Genomic DNA, 25,414 nt, shown 5'->3' with positions numbered 1-25,414 from the left:
CCAGGCTCCAGGCGAAAAAGCAGCTCTAAGTGCGCGCGGGGGGTCAGAATTAAAAAGGACCCCGTGGACGAAGGCTGAGCCTGGCCAGGAGCGGGCTGTTCCTCGCAGCCTCTTTCTCGCCCGGCGGTCGGGCTGTCCGTCTGTCTGTCTGTCTGTGCACGACTAGCTGTCCCTCCAGCTGCTCGAAGTTTGACAAATCCCGGGCAGCGGGAGCGGATTTCCCCGAGTCTCCCTCCCCTCCTTTTCCCGCCCCGCGCGCGCCCCCCGCCCCAGAAATAATCCCACCAACTCTCGGCCCCGCGTGCAAACTTACGTTTGATCTGCCGGGGTTTGCTCTGCTTTCGCCGGGACATTTCGGCGGCGGCCGCTGCCCACGGGCTCCCGCGGTGCCCGCGGTCGGGGCTGCCGCTCCCTCGACTCCCGCAGCCGCCGCCGGCCGGGCTCGGGCCGCCGCCGGCCGGACTCCAGGTGCTCCGGGCACGCGGGATTCCGGGCGCTGGGCTCCTCCGGGAGCCGCGGATCCACGTTTGGAGATGAGCAGGCAAATGACGAGGGAGAGAGAGAGAGAGAGAGAGAGAGAGAGAGGAGAGGAGAGGGGGGCAAAGAGAGTGTGACAGGAGGGAGGGGAGGGGGAGAGTGGGAGAGCGCTGGGGTGGGGGGTGAGGGGGAGAAGGGGAATTTTCAAACGGAGGAACCGGGAGAGAGAAAAGGGGGGAAGGGGGGGCGGGAAGGGAGTGCGAGCGGAGGGGAGAGGGGAAGCGAGGGGGCGGAAGGCGCGCGAGGAGGCGCGCTCGCTCTCCCGGCTCTCGGCGGCTCGCGGGGCACAGACGCTGCCGTTCCGGGCCGCGCAGCTCTCGCTCTGCCGCGGGAGGTGGCGAGGCGCGGGAGGGAAGGAGGGGCGCGCCGGGGCTGTGGGGAGGGGGGGCTATTCCATCAGCGGACGGAGGATTGGCTGCATCCAAAGCCAGTCCGGATGCAAACTAGGGCCCTGGCCTGGTCGCGTGGGGTGCAAAGGGAGCGCGGCGGGGGGCTGGGGGGGTGGATAGAAAGCGGCGTGGGGAGGGCTTGGAGAGGGGCCACCTTCTGCAGTTGTCACCGCGGCAGCTCGGGGCTTTTGCCCAGACCACCCCCGCCTCCTCTTCCTGGCAACTTCTTTCAACAGCCCCCTCTCATATGGAGCCCCCCACCCCCATCCACCCCTCAACTCTCCTCTCTCACGCCTCGTCTGTCCAGCGGGGCACAAAGAAATCTCAGTCTCTCCATAAACTTCGTGCTTCCAGTTAATGCCGCCCCTCCCCTAGCCCCCACCCCGCCCTTCCATCCCTTTTGGCAGGAAGGTTTAGGCCACTGGCAGAATCCTCTTGGAGAGCCAGCTGATCACAAATGCCAACTGTGTGTCTTGGGGCCGGTTCAGTCCCTCTCATCTGTCCAGGCTCTCCCGAGACCGGTTCATGGCTCTCAAGGTTCCCCGGAGACCGCTGCGGACACGGACCATCCCCACCCCCACCCCCTCACTTGGCCCGCAAGGATGAGATGCTGAACAGCGTCCTGAAAGTGCTCTTTCTCACCTCGACTTTTCATTTTAAGGTTGTAAAAATTCCGAATTTGAAGACAGGCAGATATTTTTCTCAAATCAGAAAGGAGGACCATTAACTAGGTGATTAACCCTTCTGGGAAATGAACCGTCTCTAATCAGAATACTAACTTTTCGTGGAAGTCTGTGGAAGTTCTGAAGTCCCACCCTAGCCCCATAATATTTCATTCTTTTAGTTCTTCTGCCACAGGGAAGCAGCCAGCGACTAATAAAAGATTTGATCTTGCCATAATTTCCCAAGCAGGTAAGACCCAATAACTATTTCATGGTTCTTTAGCTTTTAAAGTTTTGTTTCATTATTATTCAATTATTGTGTGTGTAGTATGTCGGAAACTGCAAGCCAAAAGAACACATTTTGAAGTGATTTGCATAGTTATTATTTTGGCCAAGTTAAGCTGCATGAGGCTAGCTTTAGTTTCTCATAGTTTCATGTACACTGAGTTTTAAATATATTCTCCCAGGTTGACTTGAAGGAGCCTCTATCTAAGAGACAGTGGAACTGGCTGCTTTATGTAATCAGTATTTACTAATAAACTCCACTGCAGTTAACAGGTATCCACCAGATACTGCCGACTTTTCCCCCCCAGGTTGTGAGATCATCCATTCTGATCTGAAATCGTGCCCCCTTTGTTTGGTTGACTAACATCCCGGTGAGCCCCGCCAAACTCCACAAGCTAAAAGGGTTGGAGGTCAGCAGAGAGCCTGGGCTGATTGAGCATAATGCAGGCTGCTCAGTGTGCAGGAGGCGCTGTAATCAGTGTCATTTATAACCCCATCAGGACATCTTCTGGGAGGTGTAAAGAGTTGCCCTGTGGAAGGTATGGCTGAGAGAATCTTAATACAGAGCTGAAGACCAATTGTGAATTTTATTACATTACCATTAGTACTATTACCATAGAGGTTGTAAGAATACATGGTTCTTGGCAGTGGAAATGCACTAAGTGACAAAGTCCCTCCCTTGAAGAACCAACAAATTAAAGCCGTAAGTACCATGAAAAGCAGGGTTATTTGTGTTTGTGTTGTGGAATGAATAAGCAGATAGAACTACATATTTTTGCCTCCTTAATTTCCAATTCATTACAATTAAATTGGTATACATAGAACTGAATTATTATATATTAGGGCTTCTAAAGCTATTTTTACAAAACTGGCTGAATTTTTTTTTTATATCGCCCAAAAGGAATGCCCATTGGAATAAGATACCATAACAGTTAGTGTTTCCTTTGGCATTTGAAATGGTTAAATATGCAAAGCAAAAGAGAAACAAATAAATCTCAACTAAGTACTCACTTTAAAAGGTGAAAGGAGCAAAAGTCAGAGAATTCAAGGCAAGATTGATAAGATAACCTGATTACAGTATTAGAAATAAAGATAGCTCATCTAAATTTATAAATAGATATATTAGTATAGTCAACATGAATGAATTAAACTAAGGAATACTATTACATTTTGTGTTTCCTCATCATTTTAATGAGAATGTTAATGATATTTAAAGTTTAATTTTTCTTTTTCTCATTTAATTCACTAAGGTTATAAAATAAAATGACAGCAAAACCTATAAGCAATTATCTCTGTCCAAATGGATATAGCAGCTCCAAACCACAGCTACATGACTATCAAACAATGATTATGAAAACCACAATTGAGAAAAGCATCAGAGAATGATATTGCAAAACCACAGCAACAAATGTGTCTGCGATATTGAAAACCACAATTCACAACTAATACCCTGTGTATTGCAAATTACTATTTAACTATAAATGTGAAAATGTATAAGTAACAGCACAAAATAATTTCTCATTTACTTAAAAATGAATTATTCATTTTCTAGACTCGCTGATTTCATCTCTGCATAACGGTTCATTTTGAAAAGTTTCTTTTTTCAAAGACAAATCATTTTAAATCACATAGGTAAGTTACTTTAAAAGCAGAAAATATGCAACTTTTAATAACATTTCCTCAAATGTTAAAAGAATTGATCTGAAACCCATCTGAAATAAAGAAACATCTACTTCAGTCTAGCTTTCTTCATAAAATTTTTTCAGGAGCAAAAAGGGTTGGAGTGGAAAGTGTTTATAGAAAAAAAAAAGGCTTCAAGTAACTATTACACCTTCAACAAGTACATAATTTATTTCTTTAAATCATCATTTTAGCTAGAAAATATACATCTGACAATAATGTGCGTTGCCAATACCAAAACTACTTTAATATGCAAACCAAATGTTTATTCACAAGTGAATAAAAGAATGTTATTTGTAAGTTTATAGACTTTCCAGATTTAGCAAATTAAAATACAGGATGCCCAGTTAAATTTTAACTTCAAATAAGCAACAATAGATTTTTTTAGGGTAAGTATGTTCCATGCAATGTTTGGTACATACTTATCCTAAAAAATAATCATTGCTTATCTGAAAGTCATATTTAACTGAGCATCCTGTATTTTATCTGCCAAATTTACAACTTTTCACAAATTTGTGGTTTTTTAGAATATTATTTATAGAAAGGTAGGGAAACCCTACAGTATTTCCTGTAGATATAGATATACTTTATTCTTGAACATCATATTATTTAAGGAAGGCAATGTAGAAGAAGTAAATTTCTATACAAAAATTATTTATTTGGCACAGTACCGAAAGGTGCTGTCCGGATAAATGGATTGCATTCATGTCTGTCTCACTCTTGCATTTGTTTTTAAAATGTGTTTTTTTCCTCTGAGGGATCAACAAATTGATAAAGCAACCTCCCAGGCCACATCTTATTTGGCAGCAAGCTGCCTCCTTTATTATGGGAATAAACAATATTCAAAAGCTTCAGAAAGACTTAATTTTTTGCCCTTGTATCCTTACCAGAAATTGAATACAGTTTATCTGCCTTGATTTAAGATTGTGACACTGAATTGAACAAGAATGCAGTATGAAAATAGTGTTTAGTGTTTGTGTATCTTTATAATTTCAGCAGTTTAAAAATAAAAATCAACAAATTCATCTAAATGGCATTCCTATGTTATAACTATGAAAAGGACTGTCTGTTTACTCGCAAAGGAGCCAAGAGCTTTGAAAACGTTCAGTCAATCTAGATCCGAGGTTTAACTTGGTCTTCGTGTAGACGGTCAATTCGCTTGATAGAAGTATATATGTATAAAAATTTACTAAAGGGCAGGTCTATTTAATTAATGAACTCATTGAATTTTCAAAAAAATCTGTGAAAAAGATCTCTGAACCCATATGGGTTAAGAATGGCTATTCTCTTCATGTGTAAAATTTTATGATGCACTGAAAACAAAAATATGAATGATTTAAGTTTTTATTCTTTGCAATCATCCTTTATGTCCAAATTACTATTCTGATAGAGGAAAATCATAGGATGAACTCTATTACCAAAAAAATGTATTTGTTGCTAAGTCTGCATAGCACAACTCCAATTACAAAATAAATATTGAAATAGTAACGCCTCAATTTTAGTAAACGTCTGTTGACTTCGCCTCCCTAGTATCCATTCCTTCTTCTTCTGGTAATAGTGCTGTGACGTCTTTTGAAGAAGCACTCCTCCACACCTTCTCTTTGGTCATGTGATGCAAGTGTGACCTTCCCCAGTCCCCCAATCCCTGACCAGTCAGAATATTTCATTTGATTATCTGTAGTGATTGGCTCAATGATTCAAATTGTTTCTATAGGAGTCAGCCCTGCCTGGAACTTTATCCTAAAACCACTGAGGAAAGGGTGCTGTTCTTCTGCTGGTATTACTATCCTGGAAGAATGCTGTTGTTGTTGTTCTTTAGTTGCTAAGTCATGTCCAACTTGTTTGTGACCCCATGAACTGTAGCCTGTCAGGCTCCATGTCTCAGAGATAAAGAAGCTGCCTGCCAAGCAGGAGATGAGGCTTCAATCCCTGTGTCAGGAAGGTTCCTGAAGAAGGAAATGGCAACCCATTACATTATGGGGAAATCCCTATGGGCCCTGGAAGAATGCAAATTTAATATTGCTTTAGGCCATCCTTGGTGGAAGAATATGTTTTAGAGAACTAATTCTGTCTTATCTTGTCTCAGGATCTGATTTGTGAGAAATCCAAACCAAGACACCCATCAACATTCCAATATTGTTATTATTATTTTATTTTTGGTTCTATCAGTACTACCTATGTATCTACCTAGACATTAGAGTCTTGGTCATTTCCATTATATTGTCAGTCAGTCAGTTCAGTCACTCATGTCCGACTCTTTGCAACCCCATGATTGCAGCACGCCAGGCCTCCCTGTCCATCACCAACTCCTGGAGTTCACTCAGACTCACGTCCATCGAGTCAGCAATGCCATCCAGCCATCTCATCCTCTGTCATCCCCTTTTCCTCCTTCCCCCAATCCCTCCCAGCATCAGAGTCTTTTCCAACGAGTCAACTCTTCGCATGAGGTGGCCAAAGTACTGGAGTTTCAGCTTTAGCATCATTCCTTCCAAAGAATACCCAGGGCTGATCTTTAGAATGGACTGGTTGGATCCTCTTGCAGTCCAAGGGACTCTCAAGAGTCTTCTCCAACACCACAGTTCAAAAGCATCAATTCTTCGGCCCTCAGCCTTCTTCACAGTCCAACTCTCACATCCAAACATGACCACTGGAAAAACCATAGCCTTGACTACACGGACCTTTGTTGGCAAAGTGATGTCTCTGCTTTTGAATATGCTATCTAGGTTGGTCATAACTTTCCTTCCAAGGAGTAAGCGTCTTTTAATTTCATGGCTGCAGTCACCATCTGCAGTGATTTTGGAGCCCCAAAAAATAAAGTCTGACACTGTTTCTTGTATCTTTATCTATTTAACTAGGCTAATCTCTCTACACCTTTGCAGTTTTAGTATAGATACCATTTTTCACAGGAAGACATCCCTGACCTCCCAAGTCTGAGTGAGATACCTCTTCTCAGTTAGTTCCATAACCGTTTTTGACTATCACTTGTTGCATTGTATTATATTGGCAGTTTAATTACGTATAAATTAAGTCCTCACCAGCCCCCTCCCTATCCTAATACGCCTAGCTAGATAGTTTGTGAGGGCAAGAAATACATTTGTCTTCAGAACTGCATCCCCATGCTGGACACATAGAAGGTCTTAACATAATTACTGAAAGCAAAAGTAATACCTGGGCACACTTACAGTCCCCAGACTGCATCCACATAGGCACAGGGGCGAAGAGTGGCAGCCGTGTTTGTGCAACATGACTCCGTGCTCCTGCTTACAGATGCCTGGACCAAAGGGAGTACCTGCCTCAGATAGGACCAATCAAATTTCTCCCTCAGGGATCTAGAGTTAGTATCAAGAGTTTCAGCTTTGCAAGGGCTAGTCTTTTAAATGAATGGAAAATGAAATGAAAGATGAATTTCATAATGAATGAAATTATCGTATGGTTACCACCATGTGAACAGAGTAACAGCAATAGTTTGCCAATAGAGAGAAAAAGAAAGAAACGGTAAGAGAACTGGGAATATGCAATGGTATCCCATGTCCTGTTCCAGTCTCTTCATAGGCTTCTGCCCTTGACATCACTGAGATACTTATGTGCCTTAAAATAAATTCCTCCCCATCATTCTTTTTTAAAGTTATTTTTGGCCTAAATTTGCATTAGCTGATTCCTGCTACATTCAAGCCAAAAGACAAAATTAGTAATCCATGACTTTAGTTCCCTTAACTATTCAATAGCCCTCTTTATCCACAGTTTTACTCTGTGGTTTGTTACTAGCGGCCAGCCATGATCCCAAAATATTAAATGGAAAATTTCAGAAAAAAGGAAATTCATAAGTTTTAAATCGGGTACCATTCTGAGTAGCATGGTGAAATCTCATACCAACCCATTTCATTCCTCCCCCGCCACCCCCACCACATGAATCATCCTTTGTTCAGAGAATCCCACCAGTTAGTCACTTAGTAATCTTAGTTATCAAATCGAATGCCGCAGTATCATGGTGCTTGTGTTCAAGTCACCCTTATTTTTGTTAGTACGGGCTCCAAAGGGCAAGAATAGTGATGCTCAGATTCAGATGTGCCAAAGAGAAGCTGTAAGGTACTTCCTTTAGGTGAAATGGTGAAAAGTTCTCAGTTTAATAAAGAAAAAAATTGTATGCTAAGATTGCTAAGATCTCCAATAAGAAGGAATCCTCTATCCCTGAATTGTGAAGAAAGAAAAAGAAATTCATGTTAGTTTTTCTGCTGCACCTCAAACTGCAAATGTTATGACCAGAGTGCAGGGTCAGTGCTTAGTTATGACAAAAAAGGCATGGTATTTGTATACTAAGATATTTTGAGAGAGAGAGACCACATTCACATAGCTTTTATTACTGTATATTATAATCATTCTGTTTCATTTTATTGTTGTTAATCTCTTGCTGTGCCTAATTTATAAATAAATTTTATTATAGATATGTATGTATAGGAAAGTGCTTCCTTGGTGGCTCAGCTGGTAAAGAATCCGCCTGCAACACAGGAGACCTGGGTTCCATCCTTGGTTTGGGAAGATCCCCTGGAGGAGGGAATGGCTGTGTACTCCAGTTTTCTTGCCTGGAGAATTTCATGGATAGAGGAGCCTGGCATGTTACAGTTCATGTGATCACAAAGAGCTGGACACCACTGAGTGACTAACATACACATGTATATGAAAGAACAGTATATATAGAGCTCTATAGTACCAGAAGTTTCAGCCCCTCACTGGGGTCTTGGACTATATCCCCCACAGATAAGGGGGGACCACTGTATTTAGAAATAACAAATTAACTGAATTTTCTATTTTCCTACAGAAAGTATTGTATTGTATATGAAAGTATTGTATTAGTCTGAGTTCTTCAGAGAAACAGAACCAACAATATATACACAGAGAGATGATAGGAAATTGACTCACAGTAGTAGAGGCTGAGAAGTTCCTGAATCTTCAGTTGACCAGGGAGAGTCTGAATTTGAATATCTGAGAACCAGGCGAGCTGATGGTAAAAGTTCCAGTCAGAGTACTAGTCTGAGGGCAGGAGGAGACCCATGTTCCAGCTGCGAAACCATCAGGCAAAAAGGGAATTCTCACTTGCTCTGCCTTTTTGTCATAATCAGTTCATCAATGGATTGGACAGGGCCCACCAATGTTGAGGAGAGCAATCTGCTTTACTCAGTCTGCCAACTCAAATGTTAATCTCATTGAAAACACACTCACAGACACATCCAGATTTTTTTTTTTTTAACCAAATCTCTGGGCAATCAGTGGCCCAGTCACATTGGCACAAAACACTTTCAATGATATTCTTCCCAAAGCAACTTTGAAATGACAAAGAACATTCTTAGAAATGTTAAGTGGGAAATCTACACTTTTCACACAGATAAATAAGGATGTTATCAACTACTGATTTGGGGCATTCACTTCAACTAAGGGTAAATCTTGGAGAAAAGGTAGCGTTTTCAAATTCAGAGTTCCTCGAGGGCATGATACCTGATTGACATGCCCATCTATAAGCTTCCTGATTACATCTATTTTTTCCCCAGATGTCTGATTTTATTTTCGACTTTACTTTGCCACATTTGAATAACCATCTAACAGATTACCTTGCACATAAATTTTATGAATGTTGCTATAATTTGCATGAATTATGTTTATATTTCTGTGGTGGATTTTATTTTCCAACCTATAACTTCTGCCATAAATTCCTAAATGCAAAAGAAGAAATTCAACAGCTTCTTGAGAACATTTGCTGTGTGTATAGACTTAATCAAATCACTTATCTTTGCTTTTATCTACTTGTCAAAGTGTATTAAAATAATGCATTAGGAGTGGATTTAGGGTGAACTGAAGATGTAGTACTATGAATAACCATGCTAGGGCATACTGATAATGAAATCATCTAAAAGAAGCTGAAAGGGATAATTATATCACTTTTAAAATGTATCTTATAATAAAAATTAAACTATACGACTAGTATACTCCTTTAAAAACTATTTTTATTTTGATTAAACAAATAGATGTACATAGCTTTAAGGGTCAAATAGATTTTCAAGGCTTATAATAAAAATTAGCAGTTGCTTGTCCTGTTTAACAGCCCAGTGACAATTCTTGCTCTCAAAGGTATAATCACTGTCAAATCTTCTTAGCTAATTCTCTTGATGCTCATCTCATATTTCTAAATAACATGCTTTACTACTTTAAAACAATTATTAGTTTAGATATTATTGACTATATCACCATCTACTATAAAGATATGAAGATATAATGGCTGTATATACCCATAATACACACATTATTCCAAATTTTTGGTAATTCAGAAGTCTATATTTTAGTAGCAGTCTATATAGGCTATGATGATTACATTTTATTTTGACCTCTTTGTTTTTCCTGAAGTTAATAATTATTTTCTTTGTCATTTTCTCAGTTTTCCATGACCTATCACTACTTTATCCCCAAATTATTAGCCAATGTAATACTGTCCAGTATGTTATTACATCAGTACATTCAAAGACATTAATTAGCAGGTCATTTCCTGACCCTCCCCCCCACCCCATACAGGTGTCCTCCTTACAATCTTTCATCCTTTTGCTCAGTTCAGTTCAGTTCAGTTGCTCAGTCGTGTCTGACTCTTTGCAACCCCATGAATCGCAGCACGTCAGGCCTCCCTGTCCATCACCAACTCCCAGAGTTCACTCAGACTCACGTCCATCGAGTCAGTGATGCCATCCAGCCATCTCATCCTCTGTCGTCCCCTTCTCCTCTTGCCCCCAATCCCTCCCAGCATCAGAGTCTTTTCCAGTGAGTCAACTCTTCGCGTGAGGTGGCCAAAGTACTGGAGTTTCAGCTTTAGCATCATTCCTTCCAAAGAACACCCAGGGCGGATCTCCTTTAGAATGGACTGGTTGGATCTCCTTGCAGTCCAAGGGACTCTCAAGAGTCTTCTCCAACACCACAATTCAAAAGCATCAATTCTTCGGCACTCAGCCTTCTTCACAGTCCAACTTTCACATCCATACATGACCACAGGAAAAACCATAGCCTTGACTAAACGGACCTTTGTTGGCAAAGTAATGTCTCTGCTTTTGAATATGCTATCTAGGTTGGTCATAACTTTTCTTCCAAGGAGTAAATGTCTTTTCATTTCATGGCTGCAATCACCATCTGCAGTGATTTTGGAGCCCAAGAAAATAAAGTCTGACACTGTTTCCACTGTTTCCCCATCTATTTCCCATGAAGTGATGGGACCAGATGACATGATCTTCGTTTTCTGAATGTTGAGCTTTAAGCCAACTTTTTCACCCTCCTCCTTCACTTTCATCAAGAGGCTTTTGAGTTCCTCTTCACTTTCTGCCATAAGGATGATGTCATTTGCATATCTGAGGTTATTGATATTTTTCCCGGCAATCTTGATTCCAGCTTGTGCTTCTTCCAGCCCAGCATTTCTCATGATGTACTCTGCATAGAAGTTAAATAAGCAGGGTGACAATATACAGCCTTGATGTACTCCTTTTCCTATTTGCTCAAGTCTAGACATTGCTTTCTGTGACTAAAACTTCCTTTTCATCATCCCCTGAGAATTCTCTTAATTTTGTCATGTATTATATTCTAGATTTCCTGAATACTGTGTAGTCCTCTTTCATGGTTTATTGCCCCCCTTTTTTCTCTTTCTTTCTTTCTTTCCCTGTCTCCCTCCCCCCTCCCTTCCTTGCTTTCATTTTCCTTCTTGTTCTTTTTGTTGATTTTGAATAAATTTCATGTAGCTTCCTGAGACAATGTATATGCAAGTTATGCTTTTTAAGATTTTTGCAAGACTAAATATATATTTTTTTAATTCTACTCTCATACATGATGTATACAGGCTTCCCAGGTAGTTCCTAGTGGTAAAGAACTCCCCTGCCATTGCAGGAGACTTAAGAGACTCAAATTTGATTCCTGGATCAGGATGATCCCCTGGAGAAGGTAATCGCTACTGTTTCTAGTATTCTTCCCTGGAGAATTCTATGGACAGAGGAGCCTGGTGGGCGACATTCCATGGGGTCACAGAGAGTCAGGTACGACTGAAGCAACCTAGCATACATGACATATAGATTGAGAGATTGTAGAATTCTAGGGTGCAAATTATTTTCCATGATTTTTTTCTTTTATTTTTCCAGTTTTATTGAAATATAATTTATATATCACTTTATATAATTTTAGAAATATAATATGATCTGATACACATATATTATTAAATATATAACATATATAGTATATAACCTAATGCTGCTGCTGCTGCTGCTGCTAAGTCGCTTCAGTCATGTCTGACTCTGTGCAACCCCATAGATGGCAGCCCACCAGGCTTCCCCATACCTGGGATTCTCCAGAAGAACACTGGAGTGGGTTGCCATTTCCTTCTCCAATGCATGAAAGTAAAAAGTGAAAGTGAAGTCGCTCAGTCGTGTCAGACTCTAGCGACCCCATGGACTGCAGCCTACCAGGCTCCTCTGTCCATGGGATTTTCTAGGCAAAAGTACTGGAGTGGGGTGCCATTGCCTTTGCCGTATAACTGAATATATATATATATATATATATATATAAAATGAATATATAAATATGTAACATATATCATTAAATATATACCTGGGGCTTCCCTGGTAGCTAACCTACTAAAGAATCCACCTGTAATGCAGGGGACCCTGTTTTGATCCCTAGGTCAGGAAGATGCCCTGGAGAAGGGAATGGCTACCCATTCCAGTATTCTTGCCTAGAGAATTCCATGGACAGAGGAGCCTGGCAAGCTACAGTCTGTGGGGTTGCAAAGAGTCATACAAGACTGAGCAACTTTCAATAGAACAGATTGTTAAATGATTATCACAATGGAGTTAGTTAACACCACCATCATCTCAAGATTTACTTTTAGCAACTTTCAAATATGGCATGCTGCTACTGCTGCTGCTAAGTCGCTTTAGTCGTGTCCGACTCTGTGCAACCCCATGGACAGCAGCCCACGAAGTTCCTCTGTCCACGGGATTTTCTAGGCAAGAATACGGGGTAGGTTGCCATTTCCTTCTCCGCAAATATGATATAGAATATTGTTAACTACAGTTACCATGCTGTACATTAAATTTTCAGGACTGACTTACTGTATGATTGGAAATTTGTACCCTGGAATCAACATCTCCTCATTTCCTCCACTCCCTGATGCTGCTGTTGCTGCTAAGTCGCTTCAGTCGTGTCCGACTCTGTGCAACCCCATAGACGGCAGCCCACCGGGCTCCCCTGTCCTTGGGATTCTCCAGGCAAGAATACTGGAGTGGGTTGCCATTTCTTTCTCCAATGCGTGAAAGTGAAAAGTGAAAGTGAAGTCGCTCATTCGTGTCCTACTCTTAGCAACCTCATGGACTGCAGCCTACCAGGCTCCTCCATACATGGGATTTTCCACCTCCACTCCCTACCCTATGGCAAACACCATTCTACTCTGAGCTCAGCATTTTAAAATTCTGCATATAAATAATATCATACAGTGTTTGCATTTTGCTGTCTGACTTATTTCATTTAACATAATGCTGTCAAGTTTCATACATGTTGTCTCAACTGGAAGGATTTCTTTTTTTCTCAGGTTGAGTAATATTCATAACTGAATATTCTTAACTCATTAATTCACCAGTAGACAGACGCTTATATTGTTTTTATGTCTTGGCTACTGGGAATAGTGTGGCAATGAACATGGAATGTGCATGGAATGTGTATATTTAAGATCCTTATTTTTTTTCCTTTGAATATATACCCAGAAGTGGGATTGCTGTGTTACATGGTAGTTTTATTTTTAATTTTTGAGGAACCTCCATACTATTTTCCATATTTACATTTTACATTGCCAATTTACATTTTCATCTGTAGGATACAAAGTTTCCCTTTTCTCTACATGTTTACCAACATTTTTTAGTCTCGTCTTTTTTTATACAGCCATTCTAACAGTGAAGTGCTATCTCATTGTGGTTTTGATTTTCATTTCCTTGATGATTAGTTATGTTAAGAATCTTTACAAGTGCTTTTCCCCACGTCTTTGAAAAAATGTCTGCTCAGGTCCTCTGTCCATTTTTTATTGGATGGTTTTTTTATGCCACTGAGTTGTAAGAGTTCCTTATATTTTTCATTATTAACCCCTTATCAGATTGATGTTTTGCAAATAATTTCTTCTGTTCTGTAGGTTGCCTTTTCATTTTATTGATCATTTCTTTTGCTGTGCAAAAGCTTTTTAGTTTGATGTAGTTCAGTTTATTTTTACTTTTATTACTTGTGCATTTGGTGACATATCCAAGTGATTGTGGCCAAGACCAATATCCAGGACCTTTTCCCCTGTTTTCTCCTAATAGTTTCACTCTTTCAGATTGTATATTTGTCTATAATTTATTTCAAATTAATTTTTTTAGTGGTGTAGAAAGGGGGCCAGTTTCATTCTTTTGCATGTGATTGTACACTTCTCAGTACCATTTATGGAAGAGACTATAGTCTGGCCCCCTTTCTACACCACTAAAAAAATTAATTTGAAATAAATTATAGACTTAAAAATACAGGAAAGTTATGACCAACCTAGATAGCATATTCAAAAGCAGAGACATTACTTTGCCAACAAAGGTTCGTCTAGTCAAGGCTATGGTTTTTCCTGTGGTCATGTTTGGATGTGAGAGTTGGACTGTGAAGAAGGCTGAGTGCCGAAGAATTGATGCTTTTGAATTGTGGTGTTGGAGAAGACTCTTGAGAGTCCCTTGGACTGCAAGGAGATCCAACCAGTCCATTCTGAAGGAGATCAGCCCTGGGTGTTCTTTGGAAGGAATGATGCTAAAGCTGAAACTCCAGTACTTTGGCCACCTCACGCGAAGAGTTGACTCATTGGAAAAGACTCTGATGCTGGGAGGGATTCGGAGCAGGAGAAGAAGGGGATGACAGAGGATGAGATGGCTGGATGGCATTGCTGACTCAATGGACGTGAGTCTGAGTGAACTCCGGGAGTTGGTGATGGACAGGGAGGCCTGGCGTGCTGCGATTCATGGGGTTGCAAAGAGTCGGACACGACTGAGTGATTGATCTGATCTGATCTGATCTTTTCTCCATTGAGAATCTCTTGTCAAATATTAGTTGAAGCTAAATATGAGAATTAATTTCTGAGCTCTAGATTCTGTTCTATTGGTTTATATGTCTTTTTATGTCAGTACCATATTGTTTTGATTATGATAGCTTTGAAATATAGTTTAAAACCAGTAAGTGTGATCTTTCACCCTTGTTTTTTTTCTCAGAAATGCTTTGGGTGTCTGGGGTCTTTTGTAGCTCCATATGAATTTTAGAATTATTTTTCTTTTTTAGTGAAAAATGTCATTGGAATTTTGATATGAGTTGCACTGAATCTATAGATGGCTTTGAGTAGTATAGATATTTTTAAAATAACAGTTCCTCCAATTCATAACAATGGGATAGCTTTCCGTATATTTTTGTCTTTAGTTTCTTGCATCAATGTCTTATAAACATCAGAATGCAGATATTTCATTTCCTTGGTTAAATTTTTCCTAAGTATTTTTTAGATGCTATTTTAAATGGCATTGTTATTTTGGGGGCTTTTTCAGATGGTTCATTGTTAGTGTTTAGAAACACAACTGACCTTTGTATATTACTTTTATGTACTAAAACTTTACTTAATTCCTTTATTAGGTCTAACAGTTTTGGTGGACCCTTTGGTATTTTTCTAAATATAAGATCACATCACCTGCAAACAGGGCAATTTAACTTCTCTTCCTTACTGATTTGGATGTCTTTTATTTTGTTTTCTTTCCTAATTATTCTGGCTAGGACTTTCAATATGTTGAATAGGAGTGTTATCAGTGGGCATCCTTATCTTGTTCTTGATATTGGAGGAAAGCTTTTAACCTTTCACCATTGAGTATGATGCTATTTGGGGGCTTGTCATATATGGACTTTATTATGTTAAGGTGTGTTCCTTCTATATTCAATTTCTGGAGTGTTTATAATAAAAGAATACTGAATTTTGTCAAATTTTTTTTCTGTATCTATTGAGATGTTCATATAATTTTAGTATTGCATTCTATCAGTGTGGTGAATCAGATGGATCACTTTGTGTATGTTGAACCATCCTTGAATCCTAGGGATAATTTGCATTTGTTCACAGTATATGATCCTGTTAGTGTGTTGTTCAATTTGGTTTGCTAATACACTGTTGAGAATTTTTACATCTATATTCATGTGGAATATCAGCCTGTAGTTTTCTTGTAGTATCCTTATATGCCTTATTTGCCAGAATAATGCTGGTCTTGTAAAACAAGTTTGGAAAATCTCACCTCCATTTTAATTTTTCTGAAGCATTAATGTTAATTTAATTAACGTTAACAGAAATGTTAATTTCCATAGTTGCGAATTTTCTGAGTTTTCTGTTATTATTGATTTCTAGTTTCATTCCATTGTGATAAAGAGATACTTGGTATAATTTCAGTATTCTTAAAGGAATGATTGGCAATAGTTCTTCTTTAAATGTTGAATAGAATTCACCAGTAAAACCATCTCATCCTGGACTTTTTTTGTTTGTTTGTTTGGAGATTTTTGATTATGTGATCTCCTGACTAGTACTTGGCCTGTTTGTATTTTCAATATCTTTATGATTCAGACTTGGTAGGTTGTATGTGTCTAGGGATTTATTTGTTACTTTTAGGTTAACCAACTTATTGGCATATGACTATTTACAAATAGTCGGTTATGATCTTTTCCTTTTCTGTGATATCATTTGTAATGTGTCCTTTTTCATCTCTGATTTTATTTGAGTCTTATCATTTTTTTTTCCTTAGGACTTCCCTGGTGGCTCAGATGGTAAAGCATCTGCCTACAATGTGGGAGACCCGGTTTCAGTCCCTGGGTTGGGAAGATCTCCTGGAGAAGGAAATGGCAACCCACTCCTATATTCTTGCATGGACAGAGAAGGCTGGTAGGCTATAGCCCATGGGGGTTGCAAAAAGTCAGACGTGACTGAGCAACTTCACTTTCACTGTACTAAGTCTTAAAATCAGTTAATCTAAGTCTTCTGAATCATTTTCTTACTGCTGTCTCCATAGTGCAATCGGTTAGTGCATTCAGCTCTTAACTGTAAAGGTTGGTGGTTCGAGTCCACCCAGGGACGGTGGGGTGGCATTGACTTCCCTGGTGGCTCAGACAGTAAAGTGTCTGCCTACAATGTGGGAGATCCAGGTTCAATCCCTGGGTCGGGAAGGTCTCCTGGAGAAGGAAATGGCAACCCACTCCAGTATTCTTGCCTGAAAAATCCCATAGACAGAGAATCCTGGTAGGCTACAGCCCAAAGAGTCAGACACAACTGAGTGACTTCACTTTCACTATACTTTCTTTTTCCTTAGTCCTTATTATTTCCTTTCTGTTGCTAACATTGGGCTTAGTTTATTTTTCCTTTTCTAATTCCTGTGTATAGTTAAGTTTTTATTTGAGATCTTTTCTGGGGTGTAACGTAGAAGTTTACCACTGTGAACTTTCTTGTTAGTACTGCTTTTACTGCATCCTAGAAGTTTTGGCAGGTTGACTTTCCACTTTTGTTTGTTTTAAAGTATTTTTTATTTCACTTTAGATTTCATTATCCATGGGTTGTTTAGAAATGTTAATTTCCATAGTTGTGAATTTTCTAGTTTTTCTGTTGTTATTGATTTCTAGTGTCATTCCACTGTGCTCAAAGAGATACTTGGTATAATTTTAATCTTCTTAAATTTGCTAAGACTTTTTTTTTTTTACTTAACATATGATCTATTCTGGAGAATTTTATTAGCACTTGAGAATAATGTGTATACTGCAAATATTAGATGCAATATTCTATGTCTGTTAAGTCCATTTCATATAAAATGTAATTCAAGTGCAGCATTTCCTTATTGATTTTCTAACTGATCATCCATCCATTTTTGAAAGTGAATATTGATGTACCTTGATATTCTACTATTATTTTCTGTTGTCTATTTCTCCCTTCAGATCTGCTAGTATCTGTTTAATATGTTTAGATCCTCTTGCATTAGGTGCATATGTATTTATGATTTTTATAGACTCTGATGCATTGACCTCTTTATCATTATATAATAAGCTCCCTTTGTCTCTTATTACAGTTTTTTAAATTTACATAGATTTTAAAATTCATTCAAGTACTCTGTGCCTTTTGATTAGAAAATTTAATCCATTTACATTTAAAGTAATTACTGATAAGTAGGGTGGCAGGTGGTAAAGAATCCACCTGGCAATGCAAGAGATGCAGGAGACACATGTTCTATCCCTGGGTCAGAACGATCCCCTGGAGTAGGAAATGGCAGCCCAATCCAGAATTCTTGCCTGGAAAACTCCATGAACAGAGGAGTCTGGCAAGTTACAGTCCATGGGGTCCCAAAGAGTCGAACATGACTGAGCAACTGAGCACACATGCAGAGATGTTACTAATGACATCTTATTGTTTTCTGGCTTTTATATAGTTTTCCTCTTCCTTTCTTTCTGTTTTTCTTTGTGAATTGATGATTTTCCATAATGGTATGATTTGATTTCCTTCTCATTGCTTTTTGTATATATAGTGTAGGTGTTTGTTTTGTGGTCAACATTACATTTACATAAAACATTTTATAGATATAATCAGTTCAGTTCAGTTCAGTCACTGTCATGTCCAACTCTTTGCGACACCAGGAATCACAGCACGCCAGGCCTCCCTGTCCATCACCAACTCCCGGAGTTCACTGAACTCACATCCATCGAGTCAGTGATGCCATCCAGCCATCTCATCCTCTGTCGTCCCCTTCTCCCCCTGCCCCCAATCCTCCCAGCGTCAGAGTCTTTTCCAATGAGTCAACTCTTCGCATGAGGTGGCCAAAGTACTGGAGTTTCAGCTTTAGCATCATTCCTTCCAAAGAACATCCAGGGCTGATCTCTTTCAGAATGGACTAGTTGGATCCCCTTGCAGTCCAAGGGACTCTCAAGAGTCATCTCCAACACCACAGTTCCAAAGCATCAGTTCTTCGGCGCTCAGCTTTCTTCACAGTCCAACTCTCACATCCATACATGACTACTGGAAAAACCATAGCCTTGACTAGATCGATCTTTGTTGGCAAAGTAATGTCTCTGCTTTTCAATATGCTATCTAAGTTGGCCATAACTTTCCTTCCAAGGAGTAAGCGTCTTTTAATTTCATGGCTGCAGTCACCATCTGCAGTAATTTTGGAGCCCAAAAAATAAAGTCTGATGTGGTTTCCACTGTTTCCCCATCTATTTGCCATGAAGTGATGGCACGAGATGCCATGATCTTCGTTTTCTGAATGTTGAGCTTTAAGCCAACTTTTTCACTCTCCTCTTTCACTCTCCTCAAGAGGCTTTTTAGTTCCTCTTCACTTTCTGCCATAAGAGTGGTATTATCTGCATATCTGAAGTTATTGATATGTTTGTTTTGTGGTCACATTACATTTACATAAAACATTTTATAGATATAATGATGTTTTAATTAATAGCAACAAGTTTTATCACCTATGATAATTCTGCCTTTTTATGCTCCCTTATTGATTTTTTGATGTCACAATTTACCTCTTTTTATTTTGTGTATTTGTTAGAAATTTAGAGTAGCTAAAGTTATTTTTAAAATTCCTGACTCTTAATCTTTATTCTATAGTTAAATGATTAACTCATCATTAAATTACAGAATTAGAGTTTTATAATCTGACCATATACTTGCCTTTACCAGTGTTGTATATTTCATATGTTTCCATGTTAATAACTAGAGTTCTTTTATTTTAGCTTGAAGAACTTCTTTCAGTATTTCATTAAGGCAAGTCTAGTGATGATGAACTTCCTTAGCTTTTTCTATCTATGAATGGCTTTATCTCTCTTTCATTTCTTAAGGACAGCTTTGCAAGATAAAGTATTCTTGATTGGAAGGTTTTTTTTTTTTCTTTCAATACTTTGAATAAATCATCCCACTGCATCCTGGACTGTAAGCTTTCTGCTGATAAATCCTCTGATACCCTTAAGGAGTTTCCTTTGTAAGTAATAAGCTTCTTTTCTCTTTCTTCTTAAAATATTCTTTATTTATCTTTGATTTTAAATTTTTTATTATAATTATAATGTGTCTTGAAGAAGATATTTTGAGTTGAATTTGTTTGGGCACCTGTGATCTTCAAGAACATGCATGGCCAAATCTTTCCCCAGATTTTAGAAAGTTTTCCATAATTATTTTTTAAAATAAGTTTTCTATTCTCTTTTCCTGTCCTTTAGGAACTCCAGTAATTTGCAAATTGGTTCATTTGATGGTATACTATAGATCACATAAACTTTCTTCACTTTTATTATTACTTTTTCTTTGTTGTCTAAATGGATAGTTTCAAAGGTTCTGTCTTCTATTTCTTAGATTCTTTATTTTACTTGATTCATTTTGTTGCTAATACTCTCTATTGCTGTTTTTTGTTTCATTCATTGCATTCTTTACCTCAGTAGTTTTATTTTATGATTCTTTTGAATGATTTTTACCTCTATTAAACTTATTTTGTTTATAATTTGTTTACCTGGTTTATTGAATTGTGTTTCTCTTTTTTCTTATAGCTCAGTGAGCTTTCTTAAAGCAGTTATTTTTAATTCTTTATTAGGCAGTTTGCAGCTGTCTATGTCTTTTGGGTTATTATAGTATGTTTGGACTATTATAATATGTTTGTGGTGTCATAGTTCCTTGATTTTTCATACTCCTTGAAGTCTTACATTGTTGACTTCACATTTTAAGTAGTGGTCAGATCCTCCAATCTTTACTATCTGATTTTGGAAAAGAATTACCTTCTTTTAGGCCTACTAGGGTTTCTGAGGGCAAAGGCACCCCACACCAGTACTTTTGCCTGGAAAATCCCATGGGTGGAGGAGCCTGGTAGGCTGCAGTCCATGGGGTCGCTAAGAGTCAGACACAACTGAGCGACTTCACTTTCACTTTCATGCATTGGAGAAGGAAATGCCAACCCACTCCAGTGTTCCTGCCTGGAGAATCCTAGGGACGGCGGAGCTTGGTGGGCTGCCCTCTATGGGGTCGCACAGAGTCGGACACGACTGAAGTGACTTAGCAGCAGCAGCAGCAGGGTTTCTGAGGTTTTCTTGGACATTCTTTAGATATTCTTGCTCCACACTTCTTGCTCCCTCTTGTGGCAGAATTATTAACCTTGTGTGCTTTCTCTCTATCCTGTTGCCCGCAAGCCAATTACTGACTCTCCTTTTTGCTTACTCAAAGGCAATATTAAATGTGTTAAATGTTCAAGTTCGTGGTCACTTCCTCACCCATGGATTCTGTTCAGCTTTCTGCACATGCTCACTGACTGTCCGATGAAACTTGTTCTTGCTACCACCAAGATCTGTACAGGGAGTCGGTCATGGAGTTGAGGTGCACAGTGTGCTGTGGGTGCCTGTATGTCAGGTAGGTGGATCCATGGGTGAGGCACCCCCGTGACTATGAAATGGGTTTCTTGTTGGAGTCCATGATGCAGTTTAGTAGGATCCATGCTCCTCTAATGCATTCCTGGATGCTGTTCTTCTAGCTGTCTACTATCTTTCAGTCCTACAGCTTGTAACTCAGTCCTCCAGATAAGAGTGAGAGAGAAATCGGCCTCTGGAAGCATACCACAAAGCTCAGAAAGCTAGTCTCTTACTCATGTTAATATTTTCTTCCTTAGGAGAAATCATGGACTGAAAACCACTCTCTTGGAACTGAACTGTGCAATCTGGTGGGAGTGGAGGCGGGGATGATGTGGCAAACTCAAGCTGTGCCTCTCACCTTCTTCAGTTTGTCCAGTCTCAGATTTTTTGTTCTAACAATGGGCTGGGACTTCTCTACTGGACTCCTGGACTTCCAGAAAAGCTCTTTCATCCATGAATGATTGTCTAGTCTGTGTTCTCAAGGTCTCCTGGTCTGTGAATAAGCAGTCCCGGAGCCAGTTCCTGGGCCACTGCAGGATCCACCGCCAGAACCAAAGTCTGTTTGCTTACTACCCTATACATAGGTGGTCAAGACTTTTCCTGGGCATCTTAGTTTGGTGGTGTTGGATCCCAAAGCTTCCACAAAAGCACTTTTTCTGTAATGGTTGCCAAATAGTTGTCGATGGAGGGATTCCACAAAGGATAACTTATTCCACCTTCTTACTAACATTACTCATCTCCTTCAATTTTTGAATACAGTGCTTCATTGGCATCTATTTTCAGTGTTGTTCTGAGAAGTCTGATACTATTCTGATTCCTTATCCACTGAATGTAGCCTGCTTTCCGCCCCCAGTCACCCCCTAGATGCTTTCGAGATCTTCTCTTTACCCTCAATCTTCTGAAATTTAATAATGTGAAAATATGTTTCCCTGTCTTTCCATGTACTGAGCTGGGCACTTATTGAGCCATTTTAGTCTAGAAACCTGTGGTTTGCCATCGGTTCTGATAAGTTTCTTTGTATTATCTCTGTCTTTGGATTTATTGTTATCTTGGGCCTCCTTGAATGGATACTACTGTTTTCCTTCACGTCTTTCTCTGGCTACTTTTTTACTTTCTGGAAAATTTCTTTAGTTTGTTCTTTTGAATCTTCACTGCAATTTTTATTTATATGATGATGTTTTAATATTTAAACTTCTTTTTTGTTTTCTAAAGAGTCTTTTCAACATCCTATTTTTGTTTCTTCTCTTTTTCTTTCTGTTGCCAGTAATTATAAATCTTCTTTTTGAAGATTTCTTTAGTTCCCTGAAAATTTTCTGTTTCTTCAGTGTTTATTTTTTTTCTTTCATATTAGAATTTTTCCATAAAGCTTTGGTTATTCTTGGTTTTCTGTTCCTAATATTCCTGACACACTAAAACCTTTATTGGAAGTTTATGCCTATGGATAGAATGGGGTTTGGGTAGTGCTTGTCAAAGGGTAGACTTTGGGTGATGATAGGGCAGGGATCTTGATGATAAAGGTTCATGTCTATACTTCTAAGTATGTTTATCTTGAGTTCAACACAGAGCTCATCTTGAGAAACTTTTCTTGAGTTTCTCCCAGAAGAAAAATTCTTCAGTCCTTAGTCAGAGAAGAGCTTTAATATCTCATGGCTCAGTGTGTAGTCTTTCATTTAATCTTTCCTTCTAATATAGTGTCTGCACCTTTGGTTAATATCACTGAATACAAAATCTCTCTGGGTTTACTCTCTAATGAGTAAGTCTCAGCTTTCAGTAAGGGATGGTGAAGTTGACATCCGGCAGTGTGGTATAGGAGGAAGTTTAGAGGTATCATTTATCCTTACACAGACTTTGCACCAATCCTTGTATTTCCAATTGCACCTGCATCTCACTTTCAGGGATATCTGTTATTTCTATCCCATACATTTTCTTTTCTTTTCACTCTCACTTTTCTGAAGTATAGCCTTAAATATCCTCCTCATAATGTATACATATGAAATAAAACTCCTGAATCTGTATATGAAGATGTATTTCTTTTTCTCTCATCCTCAGTTGATAGTTTAGCTGGGAATATAATTTTAGGTTTAAAAATCATGTTTTCTCCCCCAACATATTTGGGAAGGCATCACTCTATTGTCTTCTAGCATTCTGTATTTTTGGTTGAAAATCTGATACTTGTCAGAAAACTTTGTATGTTATCTATTCCTTATTTGTGGATGCTTATATTATTTTCCCATTAACATGCTCTTCTGGAATTTTACACTTACATACTATTCAACATTATGAATTTCAACCCAGCAGTAAGCTTTCCTCTGACATCCCTAACAGAAGCCTGGTTTCATTGAGATAACTCCTCCTCCTCTACACAGACCTAGTGATTCAATTAAACTTGCTTCATTTCTACCCTAGGAATGATCTTTAATTAATTCTAATCTTGTAATATGATCTCATCTCCCTTGTTAGTGATTGTTTTAGGAACAGGCAAGGGACCCAATTCTGGAAAAAGGGAGAGTTGCTGGAGGCTTTGGGGAGAATCCTTTATCGCTCTTAAGAGAGAATTATTGGGAGCCTGTTTCTTTCTTTCCTTTTGGAAACAGAAAAGGAAGAATATTGCATCATTTGCTTCTGTCATTCATTTATGACAATGAGGTAAGCTATCTCTAAAACAAAGCCAATCCGCAGAGGAGAATAGCATTCAAACAAAGCTGAAGCCTGATCATACTAGGCTTGGCATCGTCTTTGCTTTTAGATTCCCTGTTATATGAGCTAATAAGATTTCTTATTGTTTAAGACAGTTTCTATTGGTTTTTTGTTACTCAAAACTGAAAGTGTCTTAAGTAAGTTGTAGAAAAGCATTTCATCTTTCACTCTGAGTCACGTGAACTGAAGAGTGGGTTAGGTGGGTAGGGAATAGGATTATCATCCTGCATTGTAGTTTAATAGTCAGACTTTGAGTTTAGCCAGTAGCATCACTTCCACTCTCTGCACCTGACAGTTCTAAGCCTTATGCCTCTTTACGTGTCATATACAACATGATACTGTCATAGGGTCTAGAGACAGAGTACAGAGCTCTGCCACTTTTTATCTAGGTACTAGTTGCTTGTTATTAAATGTCTTCATGTTTTAGTTTACTCATATTTAAAATGAAAATATAATGGTATCTACTGCAGCGAGAATAGTTGTATTAAATGAGTTACCATGTGTAAAGTGTTTGGCATGTAGAAAGTGCTGTTTAATTGTTAGCTTTTACCAAATTACTCCACATTTTTTCGCCTCTTCATTTTTAGCAACAGTACCTTAATCAGTTCAAGATGTTCAGTTAAAAGTACTAATTTTCAGAGATTACATTCTAGCTAGATTTGGCTGTATAATGCAGTTCAGACCAATAAAATGCAAGCAAAAAACTACTGGATGAGGCTTTGAAAGAACCTGCCAAAATGTTTTTGCTCAACAGCCATAATGTATCTTTTCTTCTTGCCTCACCCCCTCCTTTGTATATGGAATGGAACATGATGCTTGTATATACAAGATCTATCTTGCCATCACAGGAACAAAATCCACACATTTGACAGAGAGAAGAGCCAATGCTTACAACTTCCCTTAGCAACATATCAACCTTGAAGTACCATAGAATTCTTACTCTATGAGGAGGAAAACACCTGTTTTGTTAAGCACTGAACTGGGGTTTCTGTTACATGCAGCCAGAGGCAGTCCTGACTTCTTCTACTCATTGGATCGTCCAGGTGGGGTGGTATGCTCTTCTAGCCTTTTGAAATCTTGGTTTTAAGGAAGTTATTTTTTTATTCTGCTTTATACTTCAATAGATTTCCATCCTCTTGTCACATTTTAGATATTGTCTAGTTATCTGCAAGTAATTTCATTAACTTCTTCCATCCTCCTTACTTTCAAGGTTTACTCCTTTTCTGCTGTTGCTGCTGCTGCTGCTAAGTTGCTTCAGTCGTGTCCGACTCTGTGCGACCCCAGAGACGGCAGCCCACCAGGCTCCCCTGTCCCTGGGATTCTCCAGACAAGAACACTGGAGTGGGTTGCCATTGCCTTCTCCAATGCATGAAAGTGAAAAGTGAAAGTGAAGTCGCTCAGTCGTGTCCGACTCTTTGCGACCCCATGGACTGCAGCCCACCAGGCTCCTCCGCCCATGGGATTTTCCAGGCAAGAGTACTGGAGTGGGTTGCCGTTTCCTTCTCCAATGCATGAAAGTGAAAAGTGAAAGTGAAGTCGCTCAGTCGTGTCCGACTCTTAGTGACCCCATGGACTGCAGCCCACCAGGCTCCTCCACCCATGGGATTTTCCAGGCAAGAGTACTGGAGTGGGGTGCCATTGCCTTCTCTGTTACTCCTTTTCTACCCTTGTATTTTCTACTCTAGAGGGAAGGAAAATAAAAACAGTAATACCTAA

General features: G+C 39.3%; 1 protein-coding gene and 1 long non-coding RNA gene across 3 annotated transcripts in view; one reads left to right on the top strand and one right to left on the bottom strand.

The window, feature by feature from the left end:
- ZFPM2 (zinc finger protein, FOG family member 2) overlaps positions 1 to 864 on the bottom strand; it is a 525,088-nt gene extending 524,224 nt beyond the window's left edge. For both annotated transcript variants that reach the window (XM_086336267.1, XM_086336268.1), the window contains exon 1: positions 314 to 864. In XM_086336267.1, the coding sequence (XP_086192393.1) occupies positions 314 to 353 (40 nt within the window). In that variant the 5' untranslated portion in view covers positions 354 to 864. The remainder of the gene's footprint in view (positions 1 to 313) is intronic.
- LOC147359189 (uncharacterized) lies at positions 813 to 25,414 on the top strand. The gene is made up of 4 exons (XR_015140579.1): positions 813 to 1,657; positions 1,771 to 1,838; positions 3,426 to 3,505; positions 24,909 to 25,414. It is a non-coding gene; the product is annotated as an uncharacterized LOC147359189 (long non-coding RNA).

Source organism: Bos grunniens, chromosome 14, assembly GCF_055505025.1.
Source record: "Bos grunniens cultivar Pamir isolate PY7600 chromosome 14, Bosgru_T2T1.0, whole genome shotgun sequence".
In the NCBI taxonomy this organism is placed as follows: Eukaryota; Metazoa; Chordata; class Mammalia; order Artiodactyla; family Bovidae; genus Bos; species Bos grunniens.
This window is presented reverse-complemented; position numbering and strand designations above follow the sequence as displayed.